Here is a 15885-nt window from a genome sequence, read left to right on the forward strand (position 1 = left end):
GGGAGGGACGGAGGCGAATGAGCACGTGCTAGGAACAAGCTGTTTTTGTTGTTTTTTTTATTCAAAGAGACCGCATGGATCAGTAACTGCAGAAATAACCTCGGCTGGGGAGGGGGATGTGATTCCACACCCAGGGCTGGGGGGGGCACTGCTGCTGGGGGAGCAGAGCAGGAGGGCCTGGCAGGAACGCTCACCTTCCTCCTGCTGGAGGCAGCATCACCACCACTCAGGTTCCTTCAGGGACTGCTAAAACGCAAACCTACAACTCGGGCTGGCTGCCAGCTGCGCCCCCAGCAGCCTGTCCTTCCAGCAGGGCCTTCTGCCTGCCCAGCTCAGCGCAGCTCCTTGAGCCTGGGGGGTTTTCAGGCCCAGCAGCAGCACAACAAGGCTGCATCAAACCCTGAGCAGCCCCTGGGGGGGGGGGGGGGTCCCGCTGATGAGCCTGGGGTCAGCGCTGCTCCCACATGGGGTGCCCCGGGGCTCTTTGGACTCTGTCAGCCCCATCAGGGAGCGGGCAGCCCTGAGGGGAACGTTCCTGCTGTGCATGGCCGCTGGCTCCTCAGCCCCGCGTGTCCGTGATGAGCAGGGCAGAGCTGAGGCCCTCACACAGCCACGTCCTCTCCCAGAGGAGCGCTGCCATCCAGCTCACATCCCACAACCTCCACCGAGACACCCCCCGTGTCCACTTCGATGCTGTGGATGCTGAAGTTACCCAGCCCCTGGAAAAAAAAAAAAAAAAAGAGCGAAGGGGGCAGGAGGAGAGCTAAGGCGAGGGGCTCACCCCCGTCAGCAACCCACCCGTGCTGCTGAGCTTCGGCAGCAACCCCCCTCTCGCACCCGAGGGGCTGGGAGTCTTTTCTTACCTCGGTTTTGGCCAGAATTTGGTGCAAAGCCTCCTTCTGCCGCGGGGCTTTGGTGAGGACGTAGAGGAAGCCGCCGCCACCAGCCCCGGCCAAGCACTGCCCGTGGACGTAGGGCCGGAGGGCGCCCATCATGCGCCCGACAGCCAGCGGCTCGCAGCCGGGGGCCATGCGCTTCTTCTGCTGCCAGTAGCGGTCCAGACACGTGCCGACAAGCGGCAGGTCACCTGCGGGAGAGAGGTCAAGAAAACATGGCAAAGAAAACAAATTGGGTCAGTTTTTCTCCTCCTGGGGGGGCAGAAACCTGGCCCTGCCCCCAGTGAGCTGAGTTCTGCCATCTCTCTGCCCCAGTCCTCTGCCTGCTGAGCAGGACACCCCAGCGCAGTCACTTCGCTGTTCATTTTTAACCCTCCCCAGGGGAGAATTTGCTTGTTTTAATGCTCCAGCTTCCCTTCCGCTGCAGCCCAGCAGCCCAACACCAAATGAATCCGCTTCAAGGCCAGGCCTGCCCCCAGGCCCAGCAGATGACTCAGGAAAATCAACCAGACGCTGCGTGCCCTGCGGGGACACTTCCAGCCCTGCTTCCTCCACGTCTTAGCTCAAGTTCTGGGGCGCTGCCTGTAACAGGCGGGTGAGCCTGGCGGGAGGACGTGAAGTTGCTGCTGCTCCCCGAGCCTGCACCACCCTAGTGTGTGCCCCTGAATCCAGCACGGACGCTCCTGGGGGCGTTTGTGCTGCTTCAGTCATTAAAAGGGCCGGCCTGGCGCAGGGAAGGGGCTCCCACCTTGCCTCAAGGCCCGGGCACACTCCTCGGCGTTGCTCACCAGCGCGTGGGCGTTCTGCACGACGGAGGGCAGCCGGGCGTACCAGTTCCTCACCACGTCCTGCGGGAGGCCAGGCTCAGGGGTGGTGCTGAAGGGGACAGGCTCCGAAGGCCGAGGGGGAGCGGAGTTACCTGCAGCAGGTTGCGAGCCAGGCGAGTCTTCCCCGTGTACACCAGCAGCAAGTGATCGCCGAGGGTGCGGGCGAAGCCCTCGGGCACCGGGATCTCCTCCACCTCCACCCGGAGCGGCAGCTGCGCCTTCGACCGCCCGATCTTGATGCCGGGCACCAGCCCGCCCACCTGGTCCTGCCAACCTCCGCCTGCAGGGCAGGGGGGGCTCAGCCTCCGCCCGGCCCCCACCCCAAAGGCCGGGGGCTCCCCCCGGCCCCTACCTGTGGTCAGCCTCTGCTCCAGGTGCAGCACGGCGTGGACGAGGGACTCGGTGCTCGCAGCCTTCCCGGCCGCCCGGTACAGCGAGGCCATCGCCGCTCCCGCCAGGATGCTGCTGGTGCCTGCGGGGAGCACGGGCAGGGTCAGGGCGGCGAGGGGGGGACACAGACGCCAGCCCCCTCCTCGCGGACGTACCGAGGCCGGAGCCGTGGGGCAGCTTGGACCAGGTGTGCACCTCAAAGCCGCCCCCGAAGCTCCGCATCAGCTGGGCCCGCAGGGGTTCCTGCGAGGGGAACTGCACGATCTGGGTGCAGATGAAGGCAGCTTTGAGCAAGGCCCCTGGAAATAAAAAGAGATTAAAGCTGGCGTCCGCTGCACCGCCAGCTCGGACACCCCCATCACCCCCAACAAGAGGAGGTGTAGGAACAGAGCGGGTCGCTCCCAGCAGCTCAGGGACACCAGGAGGACACCGAGTTGGGCACAAAGTCGGGCTGTGCAGCTGGTGCCACCTCACCTGGGGCGTGCGGCTGGCAGTAATCCCTCAAGTCTTCCAGCTCCCGGCACACCAGCTCGGCCACCGCCTCGCCCCGCGGCGTGCCGCCGAGGCTGACGAGGCGCAGCTCCGGCTCGGGGATGCGCCGCACGCGGGCGCCGATGGGCCGGCACCCATCCACCAGCACCGCCACGTCCACCACGGCCCCCCCGTGCTCGTAGGTGACCGGGGGGGTGTCGCTCCAGCCCCCTGCCGAGGCACGCCGTCAGTCCCAGCTCCTTTTCCGTCCCCTCCGCCCCACCGGGCCCGCCTCGGGCTGGAAACGCTCACCGGAGAGGTCGAGGCGGGCCGGACACACCGCCTGCACCCAGCACCCCACGGGCGGCAGCTCCGCCGGCCGCACGGTGACGAACTGGCAGGAGGACATCACCGCCTGCCGGACGAGGATCTGCTCGGCCCCCTCGTAGTGCCGGGCCGCTCTCACCAGCAGGTCCGGCCTGCGAAAAGAGCACCCCTGAGCCCACCGCCGAGGCCGCCGACACCCGGGGTGGGACGGCAGCCACGCGCCAGCCGCTGCCTCACCCGCTCATCCACTTCTGCCGCTCGGCTGCCAGCTCCCGCACGCCGCCGGCGATGTCCCCGCTCTCCAGGCGCCTGAACGCCGAAGCCCACTGGCTGTTGGCCGCGGGGCCGCTGCGCAAGCCCCCCTCCCCGTGTGCCAGGCAGCCCAGCACGTCGGCAATGCAGGCGAGCGCCCGGGCTGCGACACCCGCGTTGTCGGCCGTGGAGGCAACTGGAATACAAAAGGAGGTCGCGTGTCACCCCGACCCAGCCCGCTTCTGCGACAAGCTGACCCCGGGGGAGAGGGATTTGTGTGGCGCGCACCCACCCTGCCTCACTGAACGCTCTTGGAGGCTCCTGCAGCGGGGCTGCCAGGCGCTTACCCTCATCCAGCGTGCCCAGCACGGCCTCGTGGTAGCCCTCGTGGACGGCGCTGCGGATGAGCGGCAGGAGGCTGCCGTCCTGGCGCCCCAGCAGCACCCGCCGCACCTTGCGCTGGCCCTGCAGGAAGAAGAGGGCCCGGCGGGCGCCCAGCTCGGCCTCCTTGTCCAGGCAGGGCAGCAGCTCCTGCCAGGACATGCGCCAGGCCGCCCGCCAGCGCGCCAGCCGCCCGCCGGGCCCCGCCGCCGGGGCCAGCAGCCACAGCACGTCCTCCAGCCCCAGCGCCTCGGAGGCGTGCAGCACCGGGAAGAGCCGGGCGCTGAGCAGGCAGCGGCTGCTCCGCGGCGTCTCGGCGTCCCAAAGGTCCCCTTCCCTGGATGAGGGAGAGCCCATCAGCACTGCTCCGGGGCTCGAGGGCAGCTTTCAGGTGGGGAGGAGGGGTTGAGGTGGCTGTGATGCCTCCTGCTGCAGCCTTAGAGGCGTGGGGTGGCGCTGGAACCCCAGGGGAGCCGGGTCCCCTGCTCCGCCTGAGCACGTGGCACCTACCGCACGCCCGTCCGATGGAAAAACTCGGCCCAGGGCACGTTGAGGTAGGTGGAACCTTCAGCGGGGCTCTGGGGGGGACACGGAGGGGCCGGTTACACCCCAGCCCCACAGGGAGTCCCGCGCCACCTCGCCGTCCCCGCACCTGCCAGTCGTCGAGGCGGCCGCTGAGCGTGAACACGCGGCAGGACAGGTCCCGCAGCCGCACGTGGTGGCCCTGGAGGACGACGTCGCGCAGGGGGCAGCCCTGCAGGGCCGGCGAGGAGCCCGCCGTGAGGCCCGAGAGGAGGCAGCCGGGGCCGATCTCCAGGGGGCCCTGCGGAGGAAGCACCAGGACCGTGAGCAGCCCCCAGAGCAGCCCCCGACCTCGGAAGGGGACAGGCACCCCAGGAGACACGCTGTGGTCGGCAAAAGCCGGGCGCTGGGGTGGGACATCGTGCTCTGACGGGGCTGTGGGGACACAGACTGCAGAAATTCAGGCCGGGAGCCAGCCTCCAGGGTCCAAAAAGGCAGCCAGAATGGGCAGGGTGCCCCAAAACTGGCAGCAGTGGGTCCCCTCCGAGTCCCCCCAGGCCACGCACCTGGAGGTGACAGTGCTGGATGGCGCTGCCGGCCGCCAGCCGCACGGCTCCCTCCAGCAGGCTGTTGGTGACCGAGGAGCCGTCCTCCAGGAGCCAGGGCTGCTGCAGGGGGACACGGGGACACCGGGGTCCGGCCACGCAGTGGGGAGTAACACCCCCCAAGAAAACGCGCGTGAGAGCGAAGCGGGGCTGGAAGGACCTACGTCGGCCTGGGAGTGGGCTGTCTTGCAGAAGCGGAGGTGGCTGGCGGAGCCGGGCAGGAGCGTCAGGCTGCGGATGTGGTCGCTCGCGGACGCGGTCAGGTAGTCGTAGGACGCGTCGGGGATGCAGGCTGCGGGGAGCCAGGAGGGCTGTCGGCAGGCTGACCGCAAACACGGGGCCAGGAGGTGCTCCCGGCCTCCCCAGCGGCCCTCCCTGCTCCCCTCCTCCCCGGGGAAAGGGCTGGTGCCAGGCCCTGACCCCAGATCTCTCCCCAGTCGGGGGACCAGGTCACGTCGCACGTCCCCCCGCAGCGCCGCTCACCCATACTGAGAGGGAAGGCGCGGAGGGACGCCCACAGCACGGAGCGGGCGCTCCTCGCGCTGGCGTCGCTGCCGCCCTTCACAAAGTCCTCCTCCGTCACCCCCCGCGCCATGCTCAGCACGATGTCGAAGAAGAGGGAGAGCTGGGGACAGAAGGGACGCCCCGGGTACAGCCCCGCTGCAAGCACGGGACCCACGGGTGTCCCGTCACCCCCGAGGGGGTCACCTGGATGGGCGGTGCCCCCGAGTCCAGCCCCATGTAGGTGCAGGCGTCCAGGGGCGGGATGACGTGGGTGGCCAGGAGCTGCTCGGCGGCGTCCGAGGAGAAGAAAACCACGCCGCAGACCTGCGGGGGCACAGCGGGGCCGAGGCCGTGCCGGCCCTGTCCCTCGCCGGGGCGGGCAGGTGGCACGAGGGGAGGTGACACGAGGGACGTACCAGCGGGACGGCGCCATCGGGCCCTGCACACTGCTGGATCTGGGCCTCCGTGCCTCTGTAGATGATGTCGTGCACCAGCCCCTGGGAGGAAGACAACGCCAATGAGCACTTTGCAGCACCCCGTGCCAAACAGATCCCACAGGGACGAGGGGACAGAGACCCCCAGGGCAGGGGAAGGGAGCGGGAAGCCCCTGCCCCTCCGAGGGGGCTCCAGGGTGGTGATACCATTAGAATGCTACCGACCTGCTCGTCAGCAAGGTACACCCCGTGGTTCCTGGCGTAGGCCTGGCTGCCGGGCACGGCGATCACTCGGACGCCCCGGAAGCCGTCCCAGTCGATGCCTGGGGACAGGGACATGAACCGGTGCCTGCTGGTGGCGCCTGGCCCCACACAGCCACCCAAAAACCAGCAACCACGGCAGCAGCAGCGCCCGGCCTCAGCCACAACGGATGCTGCCGACCGCCCCTGAGCCCTTCTGAGTGCCACCCATGGGTGCGCTCAGCCCTGGGCACCTCGGGTGTGCTCTGAGCAGCGGGTGCCCGGGCATAGGTGCGTGGCAGAAGCCAAACCGGCCGCGTTGCTGCCAGCTGAGCCCGTCCCGAGCCCAAGCGGGCGCTGGAGGCAGGGCTGGCGCCCACTCACCTGGTGCTGAGGGCACGGTGAGGAGCATGTCGGTGCTGCACACCCACACGCCGGGCGGGGAGCCCACGCAGAGCTGCCGAGAGAAGGGCCGTGCACTCAGGGGGGGCTCGGAAGGGGCTCAGCCCCCCTGGGGGACACCCAGCGCCCTTGTCACCCCGCTGGCGGCACCCAAAGGTGTCCCAGGCCCAGGCTGGTGCCGGGGTGACCCCGTGCCGCACGCACCCGGTGCGTCAGGGTGTGCAGCAGGCTGTCCAGGTTGCACACCGGGGCCTCGGCCAGAGCGTCGGGGTCCTCCGCAGGCAGGCAGGTGAAGGCCCGGCCGCAGTCATCGAAGGAGAATTCACGGCCCTGGGGGGGAGGGAGAGAACAGGGGAGGGGGTGTGGGAGGGGCTACGTGTGTGGGGCAGCCCCGGCTCTCAGCCAGGGGGCAGAGGGTCCCCAAGATGGGTGGGGGGCTCCATCTGCAGCCCCCCCTCACCATGTGCAGCACGAGGATCCGGACATCCCTCAGGACGTCGGAGGTCACCACCTGGGGGGGGCAGAGTGGGGAGCAGTCGGCAGCGGGGACCCCCAGGACCCCCCCCCCCACCTTAGGGCCTCCCCCAATGCAAGAACCCCCTCCCCAATACCCACTCCTGGTACTCCCCCCTCAGGACCTCCCCCCCCCCCCCCCCAGACCTCAATCCCCCAGGACATCCCCTCCCAGGACCCCTTCCCCTGCCCCCAGGAACCCCCAAACCCCCACCCTCCAAGGACCATATGCCCCCCAGAATTCCCCCCAGGACCCCTCCTCCCCCCCTCAAACCTCAGGACCAGCCTCCCCCGGGACCTCCCCTTCCCCAGTACTCCCCTTTGGGACCTCCCCCTCCCTCCTGGACCTCTCCCGTGCCCCTCCCCACCTGGGACACCCCCCCCCCCCTTCCCTGGCACCCCCTCCCCACGCTCCCGTGCCCCTCTCCCCCAGCCCCCCCCAGGCCCTCCCCCTCCCCCAGGACGCCCTCCCGTGACCCTCCTCCCCAGACACCCCTCCCCAGGCCCCCCCTCTCCCCCCGCCCCTCCCCACATGCCCCCCCCCTCCCCCAAGACCCCCCCCCTCCACCCCCGTGCCCCTCTCCCCCCGGGGACCCCTCACCCCCTGCCCCTCCCCACCCGCCCCCCCCTCACCGTGCCCCCCGCCCTGGCACTCAGCCTCTCGGCGGCCGCCAGCAGGGCGTTGAGGGTGGCCCCGCCGCTGCCCAGGCGGGCCCAGGGGTCCTCCAGCACCGCCACGAGGGGGGGCTCCGGGCCCAGCGCCCCCCGGCGCCGCCTCAGCTCCAGCTCTGCCGGGCGAGGGGAGGGGGGGGGCGCTGAGGGCCGGCTCCCCGCGGCCCCCCGGCGGTGCGGCAGCCCCGGCCCCGCCGCTTGCCTCGCCGCAGGGCCGGCACGGAGCCGCCACGCCGGCAGGTCAGCACCACCGCGGCCCAGCCGCCGCCCCCCGCCGCCGCCATCGCTCCGCCGCCGCCGCCTCAGCCTCGCCTCAGGCGCCCCCTCCTCAGGCGCCGCCGCCGCGGTGCCCGCTGGGAGCTGTAGTCCGGCGGCGCCCCGCCCACGCGCCGCGCAGCCCGGCGGCGAGGCCGGCGCTGGACTACAGCTCCCAGCGCGCACCGCGGGAGGGCCGCTTAAAGGCGCAGCGACCAAGCTGGGGGGGGGGGGGAGGGGGGGGCTGCTAGGGGTAAAAATAGGGGTTTTCGAGTATTCTGCCCCAAAATGGCTTATGGAGACCGTTCTGCCCCGAAATGTCCCAAACAGACACAGCACTGCGTCAGGGGGTGGCGGGGCCTGACGGAAACACGGCCAGGGCTGCCCAGTGCCCGCGGGGGGGGGGGCACCGGGGGGCGGCACCGGGGGGGCTCCGTGAGGTACCGGGGGGCTCCGGGGAGTACCGGGGGGGTCCCGGCGCCGCCCCGGCTCCTACAAGTCCCACAACCCCCCCGGACTACAGCTCCCAGCCTGCCGGGCCCACCCCCCGCACGGCGCGGCTCGGCTCGGCCCGGCCCCGCGGAGGGCGCGGCGCGGGGGGGGGGCGGCGGCGGCGGGGCCCGGAGCGGAGCCAGGTGGGGCTGGGGGCCGGGGGGGGCCTGGGGGCGATCGGGGGGGATCGGGAGGGGACCCCCGGGTGTGGGGCTGGGGGCGCTGGGAGGGGAGGGAGGGAACGGGGGGGAACGGGGGGACGAGGGGTGGGCGTGCGGTCCGTGTGGGAGAGCGCCCGGAGCCCCCTCGGGGTGGGCGAGGGGCTGGGGGGGTCCGGGGGGGGGTTCGGGGGGGTGCTGGGGTTGTGGGGGGACACATGGGTATGGGGGGGTGAGCATGGGGATGGTGCGAGCGTCCCTGGGGACACCCGTGTCACCCGGGGGGGGGGGCCAGCACCCTCCCCATGCACCCCCCCCCCCCGTTGTTTTTTGGGGTCGGGGCTCCGAAACCACCGCAGCGCCCCTCCGGGTGCCCCCCACATGCCCTGCCGGCACCCGTCGTGCTAATTAACGGGGCGACGAGGCTCACACAGTGGCCCGCAACGGGGACAGGGGCGTCCGGACACGGACACCCCCCCTTGGGGTGCCCACATTGGGGCCAAACGGCGGGGAGGCCGGGGGGAGGCTGCGGAGCAGCGAGGCCCCGGCACGTTTCCTCTTCCCGGAGGAAGCCCGCGGCCCCCCGGCGACGCCACCTCTGCTCCCCGGCCCCGCAGCCAAACCGTGGCGGTGCCGGCGTGCTTGGCCCTGGGCTCCCCGCGGGTGTTCGGGGCAACGGAGCGGGTGCAGCGCGTGGGGGGCAAAGGGGGAGAGGAGGTGCTGGGGGGTGCTGGAGGTGCCGAGCCCCTGCTCTGAGTGGCTGCTGCCTGCCTGCGGGGTGAGGGTTGTGGCTCGGTGGGAGCTGAGCCCGTGGGACCCAGCGTGGTGGGACCCAACCCCATGGCTTGGTGGGACCTGAGCTGGTGGGCCCCAAGCCCGTGGCTTAGTGGGACCTGAGATGTTGGCTTGGTGGGACCCGACCCCGTGGCTTGGTGGGAGCTGAGCCCTTGGGACCCAAGGCAGTGCCTTAGGACATGACCCGGTCATACCTGACCCGGTGGCGTGGTGGGACCCGACTTGGTGGGACCCGACCTGATGGCCTGGTGGGACTGACCTGGTGGGACCTGATGCAGTGGTACCCAACCCCGTGGCTTGGTGCGACCCGACCTGGTCATACCAAGCTTGGTGACTTGTTGGGACTTGAACTGGTGGGACCCAACGCTGGTTGCTTGGTGGTACCCAGTCCAGTGGGACCCAATGCGACAGCGTGGTGGGACCCGACCTGGTGGGACCCAGCCCAGTAGCTTTGGTGGGACCTGACCCAGTGGCTTGGTGGGACCCAACTTGGTGGCACCCAACCTGGTGGTCCTATGGGCCCTGACATTGTGGGACCCCCTGGTGGGACCCCACACCCATGTCCGCAGGCACTCAGCACCCCTCCTCCTCCTCTCCCGTCCTGCCCTTGGCGGGGTCCCATGGCAAGGCTTCGTGCTGCGCTGCGAGCGGAAGGTCCCAGAGAGAAGTGCCGGCGGTGCTGACAGGCGAGAGGCTGGCTTGTGGTGCCACCGCCATCCCGCTCCCTGAACCCTGGCCGGGGCTTGCCACATGGCGCTCGGCGCGCTGTCGGTCCCAAACCCCGGTTCTTCCTTCCTCCTCCTGCTGCAAATATTGGGCACTGCTGTGACCCCATCACGATGCGATGGGCAACGCTCTCTGGGGCGCCCAGGGTGGGTGGCACCCACGGGTGCGCCGTGGCCACGATGCCATGCTCACCAAGGGCTGGTTGCTTCTGGCGTTAATTCTGCAGAAACGCCCCTGCAGGGCGCGTTCACCCCTGGCTGCGGGCGGGGAAATGCCCACGGAGCACCAGGGCAGGAGGATGCTCGCCGGTTCCCTTCCTCTCGCGGCCTGGGCAAATATTTGCGAGCGGGTTAATAATTCAGGCAGGGTGCCGCCAGCACCCAGCTGGCTCTGCAAAGCGGTCGGCCGCGGTGCCGGGGCGATTCTTGCCCTTATCCCCACAAGGGCTTTGTGGGGAGCATCCTGGGTCCAACGTCCGTCCCCCCCTTCCCGCTGCAGGCTGCTGTCCCCAAGGTGTCCCCGGCGCAGGGACGATGAGCGCTGCCGCAGCCCGGAGCCAACCGGGGACGGGTCCCCGAGCCTGCAGAGCCACGGGGACGCGGAGCTACGGCTGAGCCCGGCGTGCCGAGCCGTGCTGCGCCGTGCCACGCCGCGCCAGGCGGATGGAAAGCTGCGCCCTGGCAGGTAGGGGTGCTCCAACCCACCCCATAGCAGTGCAAAGCCCCCTGGCACCCGAGTCCTTGCGGGCTGGGCTTTGTGCCCCCACCCCATGGTGACCCATGTCTCTGCACCCCACAGGGAGCCCCGCCGGCCGCCTGCCTCCACCCCGTGCCTGCCGGCCCCCTCCCGCACCCGCCCCGCGCCCCAGCCCTATGCCAGGCGAGCGGCGCCCGCCTTGCCCACCCACCCGCCATGAAGTGCTCGCTGCGCCTCTGCTTCCTCTCGACCGCCTTCCTCCTCGTCTTCGTCATGTCCGTGCTCTTCACCTACTCCCACCACAGCATCGCCTACCTGGACCCCGGCGGGCTGGGCGGCATCCACCGGGTGAAGCTGGTGCCCGGCTACGCCGGCGTGCGGCGGCTCGGCCACGGGGGGCTGTACCCGAGGGGCTGCGCCTGCCGCCGCTGCCCCGAGGACGTCGCCGACACTGCGGCGGCTTGGTTTGACAGCCGCTACGACGGCCGCGTCTCCCCGGTGTGGACTAAGGAGAACATGGAGCTGCCGCCGGACGTCCAGCGGTGGTGGATGGTGAGTGTCCCCGCAGGGTGCGGGGTCCAAAGTGCTTTGGAAACTCCTCTGGGCAGCGCCTTGTCCCTGCATCCATGGCCACCAAGTGGCTCCGAGCTGATTTATTTGCCATGTGGGGCAGGCCCAGCATTTCGGGCCTCGTTTCCCCTATTTTTGACTCTTTTTTTTTTTTTTAATCCTTTCCCCACTTGCAGCTTCCCTCCCTTGCTCACCGCCCTGTTTTTCCCCCCACTCGGGATCCTGCGGCATCTCTGCACCGCCAAGCCCCTCGCACTCAGTGCTGTCGGAGCGGTGGGGAGGGGGCTGCTGGTGCCGCCCCCTGCCTGACGCCCCACCGCCGCCCTCCCTGTCGCCCCACAGATGCTGCAGCCCCAGTTCAAGTCCCACAACACGCAGGAGGTGCTGAGCAAGCTTTTCCAGATCGTGCCAGGCGAGAACCCCTACCGCTGGCACGACCCGCGCCACTGCCGGCGCTGCGCCGTGGTGGGCAACTCGGGCAACCTGCGCGGCTCTGGCTACGGGCCCGAGATCGACGGGCACGACTTCGTTATGAGGTGAGGTCTGGGATGAGAAAATGTGGCCTAAAAGTGAGACCCCCACGGCAGGACTGGGGGCTCGCCTGGCCCCTCCGCGCCCCAGCGCCCGCTTCTGTCCCCAGGATGAACCAGGCGCCTACGGTGGGCTTTGAGGGGGACGTGGGCGGCCGGACCACGCACCACTTCATGTACCCCGAGAGTGCCAAGAACCTGCCTGCCAACGTCAGCTTCGTGCTGGTGCCCTTCAAGACCCTGGACCTGCTCTGGATCGCCAGCGCCCTCTCCACCGGCCAGATCAGGTTGTAAGTACCCAGTAGCGCCGGTAGCACCGCCGTCATCGTCCCTCATGTCAGGCACAGAGGTGGCATCGCCTCGGGGCCTTTTTGTCCCACACTGGGAGTGGCGAATGCTCACGGCTGGGGCTCTTTGGGTTCCTCCATCCCATCTCCTCCATCCCCTCTGCTTTTCTTGCTTTGTCCTCAGCACCTATGCGCCTGTGAAGCCTTTCCTGCGGGTGGACAAGGAAAAGGTAAGGACAGCACTGTGCCTCTGCGCCGGGGGGGAGGGGGGGACAGACACGGCGTGCCGGGCTGCTCAGCCAGCATCCCTTCTCCCCTCCCTGCCAGGTGCAGATCTACAACCCTGCCTTCTTCAAGTACATCCACGACCGCTGGACGGAGCACCACGGGCGCTACCCCTCCACCGGCATGCTGGTGCTCTTCTTCGCCCTGCACGTCTGCGACGAGGTGGGTGGCGGTGGCACGGGGATGCCTGCCGGGAGGTGGCTTTTGCTCCCACACCTCGCAGGGCTGGCTATTTTTTTTTTTATTATTTTATTCTATTTTTGGGTGCTGACTCTCGCCCCGCAGGTGAACGTCTTCGGGTTCGGCGCCGACAGCCGGGGCAACTGGCACCACTACTGGGAGAACAACCGCTATGCCGGCGAGTTCAGGAAGACCGGGGTGCACGACGCCGACTTCGAGGCGCACATCATCGACATGCTGGCCAAAACCAGCAGGATCGAGGTCTACCGGGGGAACTGAGGGCCGGACGGCGGCGCGTCCTCCAGCTCGCCCACGCCAAGGAGCGGGGCTCAGTGCCCAGCCGGCAGCGGGTGGCCCCCGGCACCCGTGGGTGCTCGCCGGCAGCCCCTGGCCAGCAGCACGGCCCCAATGGAGCTGCCCCGGGCGGCACTCGGTGCCTGTGACCAATCAGGTTTTGAGCGAAAAAGGAGACTTTTTGTTGTTCTGGGGGTTTTTACTTAATATTATTGTTATTAAGGACCCCGTCTCAGCCGAGCGAGGATTTACAGACGCACTCAGCGCCCGGCAGGCTGGCGGGAGCGCCCAACTTGCATCTCTTTACAGTCAAACCAAATGCTGCTCTTTTTAAAATGAAAACAAACAAAAAGAAAACACAAAAAAACCTGAAGCCCGGCGACTTTGGGGAGCGCCCGAGCCAAGGGCAAAGTGACAATCAACCCCCGAGGGCGCAGCTGTGCCATGCCACCGCACCGGTGTCCGACGGCCACCTCCTCCGGCTCTGCCTGTCCCCGGGCCTGGAAGCCACCACTGCTTTCGTCCTTTAATTTGATTTTTTTTTCCTCCCCCTTCGCTTGGCGATGTCCCTTTGCGGCTGCAATCCCATGGCCCCCGGGAAGGGGAGGTTGGACTCTCGTGGTCCCATTGCTGGAGCCCACTGCGGCGCACTGAGATCGGGCTGCGCCGTGGGGATGCTGGCTCGGGGATGCTGGCTCGGGGACGCCACCGTGCCAACCCCCCTGTGTCAGGGCCGGCGTCCTGGGCGCTCTTTGCCCAAGGTTAGGAGAAATTTGGGGTGGGTGGCAGCATGCATCTGGCAGCTGAGACCTGCACAGCGGCAGCCCGGTCCCTCTGCAGCACCCATGTCCTGACTATGGTGACACCGATGTGCGGCAGCAGGCGCGTGGCGATGGACGGAGCAGGCTTTCCCTTCCCTTTCAGAACGGAAAAAGGGCAGGTGGGGGCTGGCTTTAGCAGGTGGACAAAGCGTGCTTTTTCTTTTGTTGTTTTCCCCGTTTGGCAGCTCTCATGAGAAGCTGGAAACCCAAAGTCTTCGCTCCGCTCACGCCAGCAGGCAAGGCGTGGGATTTTTTGGGATGGGGATTTTCAGGTCTCCAGGGCTAGCACCATGCTCCCCTGGTGCCGGTGGCACAGGCAGGAGGCATGGGGGGCACAGCCTCCTGGTGGCGTAATTAAAACCGCTTTCTTTTGGGCAATCAAGCAGCTGGGGTTGGGACATGCTGGAAAGCTCAAGACAAAGGCAATCATGGAGCCGCTGGGCAACGCAAACCCCACGCCTCCACCTGAGGGAGAGCCCAGCCTGGGCCCTTGCTGCAGCAGTTATTTGAGGACCGATCATGCAGGGAGCTTTGGGGGCTTGGTGTTTTTTTTCCTTTCACATATGGCTTTTCTGTAGCAGCCCCTTACCTGTTTCTCTGCTTTGGATTGATTTATTTTTTTCCACGGGGTTTGCTTTTTTGATTTTTTTGAGGTTTCTCTCTGCAGTCGTGAAGTGCAAGGCTTGGGGCACCCGGGCTGGGACCTCTCCTCTCTTCTGCCCATGGGGCTCCAATCCCAGGGTTTTTTCTGGGCAGGTTTTGGTAGAAGAAGCCCCAGGACACATCCTGCGCCCTCCTGGGGTGTTGCCTTGGCATTTGGTCCGTTTTTGTTTTTTTTTTTTTAGGGGAAGAAAACCACAAAAATCACAAAACCACGAGCAACAACGAGTGCCTTGACCATCTCCTGTCGGCTGCGCCAGACCGAGCCCGCTGCCGCGCTGCCCTGTGAGGTTGGAGTGCACCGAGGCCGACCCCGGGGCTTCCTCCTCTTCCTTCCCCTCCTGGGGGGCACGGGGTGGCCTCTGGGTGCCTCCTGGGTGCGGGGCAGAGGCTGGGGAGGACGGATCCGGCGCGACGGGGCTGGACCAGCACCGCTCCCTGCTCCGGGCCAGACAATCACGGGGCGAGAGGAGGCGCCTGGTCCTGAGCCTGCCGGCAGCACCGTGCCAGCATCTGACAGTTTTTTGGCTAACTTCCTTCCCCCCCCCCACCCTTTTTATTATTGTTATTATTATTATTATTGGTGTTGTTATTATTTAAATTGTCCCGCCACGAGGACTCGCGACCACTCCACGCACGAGCATGCTGCACGCCCCGCGGGCGCTGCGCCTACGAGCACCACTGTACTGTACATAGAGGAGACGTAGGCAGAGGCTATGGGCAGGGGGTGCCCCTTTTGGGGGGCACAGAGGCAGAAAGCAAGGTTTTGGGGGCCTCCATCACACGGTGCCCAACTGGGAGAGGCAGCCCCATGCCCTGTGCCATGGCCGGGGGGGTCCCGTAGCCTCTGCCTACGTGGGTACTTCTGCACACAACTGTCTTAAACCAACTCTTTTTTGTTTTTTGGTTGTTTTTTTTTAGTCAATAAAAATCATGCATCCGAACCGCTCCGTGTTTTCCTCCTGTCCCCAGCCCCGCCTACCCAAAGCCTGTGTTTGGGCGATGCCACTGCTCTGCAGCTGCCACTGGGACCCCGAAAAATGGTCAGGGTCACTTGTAGGGCACAGGACAGAGCCCCCAGTCCCCGATCTCTGTCCTGCCCCAGGCAGGGGGTGACGGGGCTGCTTCAACCTGCCGTGAGCATGCTCTCCAACAGAGGACGGATGAGAGATTTTCCCTGGCTCCTGCTGGGACTTGAAACTTGCATGGGCATTTGTCTTGAAAAAGGTTTCCAAGCATTTTCCCCAGGGCTCTGGGGTGCTGCAGCAGCTTCCCCGTGGCAGGGGGCAGTGGGCTGGCTCCATCCCTGCACCGGGCCGTATCTCTCACTCAGCCTGCCTTGTGTGGTTAGGGCTCCTCCGGGAGCCAGCCCTGTCTGCATCCTGGCAGGAAAGGCAATGAGCACAAGCTGAAACAAAAGGAAATTCCACTGAAAGGGAAGCACGAGGGGGGAAAAAAATAAATAAATACTCACCCTTTGTGTTCTGACACCTCCAGGGGGTTTGCCCCAGCTGGGTGCTGGCGGAGCGCTGGGGCTCTCCATCAGCCAGAGGGGGCTGAAACCCCACACAGCGTTCTGGGGCCATGCACCACCCGCCCCAGGGGCTTCCCTCCAGCCCCAGCCCCCAGGTCCCCCCCCAACGCCCCTGCAGCAGGGGACCACCCTGTGTCCTCGTGGAAAGCCACCTGAGGACCACACG

At 67.6% G+C, this 15885-nt stretch overlaps 2 protein-coding genes across 3 annotated transcripts; one reads left to right on the forward strand and one right to left on the reverse strand.

The window, feature by feature from the left end:
* Nucleotides 1-52: 52 nt before the first annotated feature.
* On the reverse strand, nt 53-7720 carry FCSK (fucose kinase). Its single transcript, XM_035543623.2, has 23 exons — nt 7639-7720; nt 7398-7552; nt 6712-6762; nt 6456-6581; nt 6234-6306; nt 5835-5932; nt 5592-5672; nt 5380-5499; nt 5155-5296; nt 4836-4963; nt 4633-4734; nt 4197-4367; nt 4055-4122; nt 3511-3881; nt 3149-3359; nt 2897-3063; nt 2588-2815; nt 2269-2412; nt 2076-2195; nt 1816-2003; nt 1645-1744; nt 864-1087; nt 53-719 (listed from the first exon to the last, which is right to left on the reverse strand). The coding sequence occupies exons 1-23, from the start codon at nt 7718-7720 to the stop codon at nt 603-605; spliced, it is 3267 nt and encodes a 1088-aa protein (XP_035399516.1). The 3' UTR covers nt 53-602.
* Nucleotides 7721-8242: 522 nt separating this feature from the next.
* On the forward strand, nt 8243-15127 carry ST3GAL2 (ST3 beta-galactoside alpha-2,3-sialyltransferase 2). Of its 2 annotated transcripts, XM_035543692.2 has the most exons (8): nt 8243-8326; nt 10361-10546; nt 10661-11110; nt 11471-11664; nt 11769-11948; nt 12130-12175; nt 12273-12392; nt 12516-15127. In XM_035543692.2, the coding sequence occupies exons 3-8, from the start codon at nt 10775-10777 to the stop codon at nt 12687-12689; spliced, it is 1050 nt and encodes a 349-aa protein (XP_035399585.1). In that variant the 5' UTR covers nt 8243-8326; nt 10361-10546; nt 10661-10774; the 3' UTR covers nt 12690-15127. The 2 variants fall into 2 exon arrangements, with proteins under 2 accessions (XP_035399585.1, XP_050569226.1); XM_050713269.1 differs by having other exon boundaries at nt 10361-11110.
* The last annotated feature ends 758 nt before the right edge of the window (nt 15128-15885 follow it).

Source organism: Cygnus atratus, chromosome 12 (assembly GCF_013377495.2).
Source record: "Cygnus atratus isolate AKBS03 ecotype Queensland, Australia chromosome 12, CAtr_DNAZoo_HiC_assembly, whole genome shotgun sequence".
NCBI lineage: Eukaryota > Metazoa > Chordata > Aves > Anseriformes > Anatidae > Cygnus > Cygnus atratus.